Consider the following 7,585-nt stretch of genomic DNA (forward strand, 5'->3'; position numbering starts at 1 on the left):
TTATTTGTGTACAAACAAATGTACATGTACAAACAAATGTACATGTGAAAATCCATGTGAAACCCCGGAAAACCATATCTTACTCATGTAAACAAAATATCCACGTGACATTTTTCAGATGTGACTTGTTCAAGCGTGTGTTCTAGTGGTGTCAGCTGTTTGTTCACCTGCACCCGCCCGCATTTGCTATTAAACCTCCACAACCACCCAACTATATGTGACGAAGTGAAAATCTGACCGCACCTGACTCTAACCAGGAAATATTGAAAATGCGCTGTAGGCTACAGTCAGAGACGGCAGAACAATTTGACTATTTGTTAGTCAACTTGTCTGTAACTAGATACATGCAGCATCTCTCCTGTTATAATATGTTGCCTTAGAAGACAAAATTAACCTTTGTGGACCAGAATTATAAGGGCACAAGGCAAGACCCAGATGCAGACACAGGAGGCAGATGGTTAGAGTCTTTGTTGTTTATTTCATCCAAAAGGAGTAGGTAAGGGAATGGCCGTGGACAGTCAAAAGGTAAAAACCAGATTCTGAGTCCAAGAGGTAAAGAGTGGAAGACAGGCTCGATGTCAGGGCAGGCAGAAGGGTCAGGGAGGCAGGTACGAAGTCCAGAAAAAACAGGCAAGGGTCAAAACCGGGAAGACAAGAAAAAGAGAATGGAGAACAGGAGCACAGGAAAAACACGCTGGTTGACTTGAAAACATACAAGACACACTGGCACAGAGAGACAGGAAACACAGGGATAAATGCACTAGGGAAAATAAGCGACACCTGGAGGAGGTGGAGACAATCACAAGAACAGGTGAAACAGATCAGGGCGTGACAAGAATGATGTAATACATCGATAGAATGAAGGCTACAATCTAGAAAATGCAATAAAATGGAAGTATGTTCTTAGCCATTGCACGCTCGTAAGGAAATAGAAAGCTGTGAAAATGACCAAATAAGATTTGGTCATTTGACACTGATAAGATTTCAGTTCTGCTTGGAGCCACATTTTATGTGGTTGAAATAGCATCAGCTTTTATGATGCTGATAAAGATAGCACCTCTACAGAAGGTCGGTCACTAACTGCACATTCACATTCTTTCAAGATGCTGAAAGAAAGAAATCAAAATGTACACTTGCATTTTTCCTATTTCACACTTGTGAATTGTTTTTTGCGTATCCTACTCCACCTGAGAGTGGGGTCAGAGCCAGGGATCAGCCATTATTGATGGCGACCCTGGAGCAATTAGGATTAAGTGCCTTGCTCAAGGACACATCGGCAGATTTTTCACCTAGTCTATTCTGGGATATGAATCTGCGACCTTTCGGTTACTGGCCCAATGCTCCTAACCGCTAGCAGAGGTTATAGACCTCAGTATCCAGTATCCAGATTTCAGTTACCATTTAACCCAGCTGAACAGTAGGCTACAGTTCCCATGATGTGCCATAGGCCTTTTTTAAGTCCCTGTCTTGTGACTGTCAAATTTGTACAGCGCCTCACAATCATCAGACATACAGTAACATACAGTAACACTGCTTTCATCCTCTTTAACCACTTCACCAATTTTTTTACCACTTCTTTATTTTCAACTCTTCATTTTCGCAAACGTTTCTCTTATTTAATCAATGGATCAACATGAACTCTTTCTGCCCATTACCAAAAGCATTTGGCGAATGGAGGGTAGGCTATTTGGAGCACGAACAGTTAGGTCCTAAAGCTTAGGCTTACACACTAATGCCAGATAGCTTAAAAAATTATTAAAGAAAAAACTCAGTGTAGCCTATAGATATACATTTCACAAGAGTTATACATTTATGGATTTTTTAATGTATTGTTTTCTCTTTTTATAACCGCATGGACTGCGGGTTTTGAGTCAACCCACGCATCACTATTGTGTCCACAAACCACATTTTTTTCTCACTTTCTTTTGTCACATAATTTTTTTGTAATGGCCTGCAGTGTGTTTAGAATATCCTACTGAGGTTGAACTGATGACCAGTGGTTATCATGGTTAGAATGCTAAAGACATCTACTCCTGAACTGTGGCTGGTCAGAATATGAAAGGCACTTGTGGGTCTAGGTAAAATGTGAGGAGAGAGGTGTAGGTCAAAGTCTAGCTCATCTGCAGGTTCAGTCTTCTTTCACATCTCTCAGAGTAATGACGACATGGTCATCCTGGCCTTTCCACAGCATCTCTCCCTCAAAGTCAAGCATTTTGTGTTTACGGCAGCGCAAAACTATGCCCACCACTTTGTCCGAGATTTTGACATAGCGGTCAAACAGCCTGCCGAAAGTGATGTAGGATTTGCCGTTCTTGTCCTTGAGGCCCATGTCCTTGACGATCCAGCACAACTCCTCCATCTCTTTGTACACATGTTTCTGGGCTCGGTCGCCACGCATGGCCGTCTTGGATCCCTCTTTGGGGCGTCCGTAGCCTTCATCACCCTTCTGCAACCGCTGGGCCATGGCATGCTCATAGTCAAACTCCTCACTGAAGGGGTTGAGCTTCTGACCCTCTACGTGCTGCTGGGACCACTGCTGCCACCTGCTCTTGATGTCACCCATGGTGGTGACTCTAATCTGCAGAATAGGAAGGCATGTCAGATTAGCTCAGATTATGAAGTGGGTTTATTTGCATTGGCAATCTCTTCAGTGAGATTCACACAGTGAAAAGTTACACGACTAACACTACTAAATTCACGACAAACACTACAAGTTTTCCAATGTATTATTGACACAGGACCCATATTAACCTTTTACTGCAGGTTATAACAAAACTGTTTGACATAGAATCACCGGATTTTCGTCAGTTTTTTATTTATAATCTTGATTAATTATGAAATGATGAAAAATATGAATAACATTGCACCCACGACACCAAAGAGGGAGCATTTGGTCAATGACTGCAGGAAAGGGCTACGCCTAATTCTTGACCAAAAAACATGCTCAATGGAGATTCTCCATTTAATGCTCAATGGAGAATCTCCAGAACTTTTTAGTCCAGGAAACTGGCTCATATTTATGTTGATTAGTATCCCCACTCCCCTATTTAGGGGACTTTGAATGGTTCTGAACCGGCTCCGACTGACATTTTGGTGTACAAAGCGCTATGTGAATGTCGCAGGGTCCAGTGCCTTATAGTGCCAGAAAGCCCCATCTGTCTGCTTTCCGCTCCCACTGTGTCAGCTGAGCTGACGTGAAGTGTCAGCTTTCACACCTGACATTTGCATAGGGAGTGACGTGTCACATTTTCTGGCCTATCCAGACAAAGATTTCATCTGCCTCTGAGCAACGTAGCCCAGCCTGGGAGACAGCATGTTAAAAGGGAAAGTCGAGCGAATCCAGCTCTCAACATGAAAAAGTACGGAATAATTTTGTAGAATTGAAACACGAGCACCTACTCGTGGTCACAGAGGGATGAAATCACATTCTATGTAAAACTGAATTTATAAGTCTGCAGACATTTGAGGACACTTGGTAGAAAATGCTCGGTCATCAGTTATACGAAATGGGGCAAAATTTGTATTGTCACTAAATATGATAATTATTATTTAACAGTAATAAGAAAGGTAAAATGTTAAAATAAGTTGTTTATATATTTATAGTATAGTATATTTAGAAAGCATTTCAATAATTGAAAGCCCTCTTCCCCCACATACAGTTGAAGTCGGAAGTTTACATACACCCTAGCCAAAAAGATTTATACTCAGTTTTTCACAATTTTAATCACATTTAATCCTGGTAAAAAATTCCCTGTATTAGGTCAGTTAGGATCACCACTTCATTTTAAGAATGTGAAATGTCAGAATAATAGTAGAGATAATGATATTTCAGCTTTTATTTATTTCATCACATTCCCAGTGGGTCAGAAGTTTACATACACTCAACTAGTATTTGGTAGCATTGCCTTTAAATTGTTTAACTTGGGTCAAATGTTTCGGGTAGCCTTCCACAACCTTCCCACAATAAGTTGGGTGAATTTAACTTCCTGACTGATGTCTTGAGATGTTGCTTCAATATATCCACATAATTTTCTTTCCTCATGAGGCCATCTATTTTGTGAAGTGCACCAGTCCCTCCTACAGCAAAACACCCCCTGTGCTTCACGGTTGGGATGGTGTTCTTTGGCTTGCAAGCCTCCCCCTTTTTCCTCCAAACATAACGTTGGTCATTATGGCCAAACAGTTCTATTTTGTTTCATCAGACGAGAGGACATTTCGCCAAAAATTACAATATTTTTCCCAATGTGCAATTGCAAACCGCAGTCTGGCTTTTTTATGGAGGTTGTGGAGCAGTGGCTTCTTCCTTGCTGAGCGGCCTTTCAGGTTGTGTCGATATATGACTCATTTTACTGTGGATATAGATACTTTGTACCTGTTTCCTCCAGCATCTTCACAAGGTCCTTTGCTGATGTTCTGGAATTGATTTGCACATTTCGCACCAAAGTACGTTCATCTCTAGGAGAGAGAACACATTTACATTACATTTAAGTCATTTAGCAGACGCTCTTATCCAGAGCGACTTACAAATTGGAAAGTTCATACATATTCATCCTGGTCCCCCCGTGGGGAATGAACCCACAACCCTGGCGTTGCAAGCGCCATGCTCTACCAACTGAGCCACACGGGACCGTGAGCCACACGTCTCCTTCCTGAGCGGTATGACGGCTGTGTGGTCCCATGGTGTTTATACTTGCGTACTATTGTTTGTACAGATGAACGTGGTACCTTCAGGTGTTTGGAAATTGCTCCCAAGGATGAACCAAACTTGTGGAGGTCTACAATTTTTTTTCTGAGGTCTTGGCTGATTTATTTAGATTTTCCCATGATGTCAAGCAAAGAGGCACTGAGTTTGAAGGTAGACCTTGAATTACATCCACAGGTACACCTCCAATGGACTCAAATTATGTCAATTAGCCTATCAGAAGCTTCTAAACCATGACATAATTTTCTGGAATTTCCCAAGCTGTTTAAAGGCACAGTCAACTTTGTGTATGTAAACTTCTGACCCACTGGAATTGTGATACATTGAATTATAAGTGAAATAATCTGTCTGTATACAATTACTTGTGTCATGTACAAAGTAGAAGTCCTAACCAACTTGCCAAACTATAGTTTGTTAACAAGAAATTTGTGGAGATGTTGAAAAACGAGTTTTAATGACTCCAACCTAAGTGTATGTAAACTTCCGACTTCAACTGTACATGAATATTACAAATATTTTCATATTATTTGTACAATGTACTTAAGCTTGTGTCCTCAAAACTGAGTACATCTCATATATTTATAATATTTTTTACCAGAAAGGTGAGTTACAGACCTTTCTATAACTATGCAGCATTACTAGTTATTGTTTATGACCATCTCATTAAAAAATATACATTTTTGGTATGTCTATTTAGGCGGAAATCTACATTTTGCCACACCATTAAAATATAACACAGTGTAAGGGATCCTTGCTTTGGCATTTCCAAAGAGGTCCCTGGCAGGCGAATCTTCCACAACAGAGTCATTTAAACCGTGGAGAATGCATATTGTGAAACCTGAGGCCCAAGCCTTACACGTCCAGAGCCAAATTAGTAATGTGACGAACACCATTATAAATCTTGCGCCTGACCAAGGATATCAGGACCTCGTAATTATCCCTGAAGGTCAGGGGGAAGGCATGTGTGACTATATTTATTTATTTACTGTATATTCCAGGATAGGAGTTTTACAATACATTTTCATGCCTTTTTAAGGACTTATATTCCTCCAAGTTATGCAACTCTTTGCTAGGGTGAATTGGGCTCATTGGTCTTGTTCAGTTGCTAAAAACTCTACAGTTTGAAGATACAATACCTATAAACCTGTGTATTTTCTTGAAGGCCAGACAATATGAACCAAAGTCCATTCCCCAATATCACAATAACAAAGGCAAAGATATTTTAAGTTCAACTCAGCCTCTGTGAATGTTTGCTCCTGTTTATTGTCTCCTGAACATCACCAGGTAGAATGGCTGCAGCTGCAATAGAACAGTATGTTTAGGCATGAAAATAGGTAGGGCAAACATTGTGGAATTAAGAGGGTAGATTTGGGGGGAAATCACCCTGTGATTTGGGAACTCCCCTCCCATACATTTTTACCCAAGTCCAACCATGATCTACAAAACTTACACATCCTAATGTGCACCTACATGATTGCTAATAGGTCTTTGGATGATATTCCAATATCTGAAAAGCGCAGTCAGTGGTTTTGTTGAATTGATACTAGTGATGGTGCAAAAAAAGCAATACTAATTATTTAATTTACTTTAGAGTTGTACCTTTCTTCAGCCAACCACATTTCTTGTTCACTTTGCCAATATGAAATCAATATTTTTATTCTGATGTTAAATTATATCCCCCATGCAAGATTGTTGAGAAACAAAAGAGGGTTTACCTTTGAAGTGTGTCTACTGTATTGCATTGATTTGTGTATTTAGTATTTTTATGAATGGCCTCACAAAATGAAGGTCCAATAAAATAATGGTACTGTACCTTGGGCCTATTGATCTGTTTCTTCAGCTGGTTCAGGTCACTCTGGTCGCTGTTGTCGCTGAGTCCGGCCTCCTCCCCCAACCCGCTGTCCTCTGTGTCCAGGCTGCTGCTACGGGAGCCCATCTTCCGCTCCTGACTACCCAGATGTACCTTAGCTCTCACACCCAGGCGTCTCCGGGTGGGTGACTTGTTGCCCAGGAAGGGCTTGTTGGCATCCTCAGGTGCCATCTGAATCTTGTCCTTGATTGAGCATACCAGGTCAGTGCTGTACTCACTGTACTTTGGCATGTGGCTCTTGGTCACCTCACCCGTTCGGATCAGACTGCCGCTGTCGGTGTCCGCCTCGACCACACGTGTCTTGACTAGGATTTTTGTCTCGTTCTGCTTCTCCCTTTCTTCATCATCAATGATGGAGGTGGGCATCCACCCGGAGGGTATGGTCTCTTGTTTGACCACGTTCTCGTTGGCCCAGCCCTGCCAGCTCTTGGCAAGACTGTGGACCATGGCGGCACATTTGATCTTCCTCACAGCCCTAACAAAGGGTCTATCCTCCTGGCTGGTACTCATTATGGCTCCTGCTTGACCGTGCTTGCAAGATATTGTGTTGATGTTGTAGGGAAAGTCAGTGAGTGAGTGAGTTGAAATAATCTTTCGCTGCCTTTGCTCCGCTTTAAATAAACTGTCGTGGAGAGCAGTCACAGGCCAAACGTGTGACATTTTTTGCTACGTACATGGATGCCTACCATGACGCAAAAACATTGGTGGAATTTCCCCTCAAGAGAGCCGGGCAACAGGTGGTCACTCTCTGCAGTAATGACAGTCTACAAGGGTTCTGCCCTCGTATGCATATACACAAAAATACATGATGAAACAAACCTCTAACAATCCTTACGTTTGAGTGTCTGACCTACAAAGTAATCGCTCACACAAATATAATACATCATTCTTATTTTTTGTTGCTAGATTTATAAATGCTGTATTTCTATTTCAAAGGCATATTCCTGCTTAACCCACATTGATAGAGGATATGTGTTACGTAACTACTAATTGTCTTGGATAATGAGCATCTG

The 7,585-nt window shown here is 41.4% G+C and overlaps 1 protein-coding gene across 1 annotated transcript; it reads right to left on the reverse strand.

Moving 5' to 3' along the window:
- Positions 1-458: 458 nt before the first annotated feature.
- Positions 459-7,185, reverse strand: abraa (actin binding Rho activating protein a). Its single transcript, XM_023995812.2, has 2 exons — positions 6,516-7,185; positions 459-2,578 (listed from the first exon to the last, which is right to left on the reverse strand). Exons 1-2 carry the CDS (start codon positions 7,080-7,082, stop codon positions 2,129-2,131), a joined length of 1,017 nt encoding a protein of 338 aa, XP_023851580.1. The 5' UTR covers positions 7,083-7,185; the 3' UTR covers positions 459-2,128.
- Positions 7,186-7,585: the final 400 nt, after the last annotated feature.

This window comes from Salvelinus sp. IW2-2015, linkage group LG11 (assembly GCF_002910315.2).
Source record: "Salvelinus sp. IW2-2015 linkage group LG11, ASM291031v2, whole genome shotgun sequence".
NCBI classification, from domain to species: Eukaryota; Metazoa; Chordata; class Actinopteri; order Salmoniformes; family Salmonidae; genus Salvelinus; species Salvelinus sp. IW2-2015.

Bases quoted from the DNA above. Each gene is read 5' to 3' on its own strand.
- abraa (XM_023995812.2), bottom strand. From the start codon at position 7,082: ATGAGTACCAGCCAGGAGGATAGACCCTTTGTTAGGGCTGTGAGGAAG. The intron at 2,579-6,515 runs GTACAGTACCAT...CCTATTCTGCAG, and splicing joins AACAGATCAATAGGCCCAAG to ATTAGAGTCACCACCATGGG.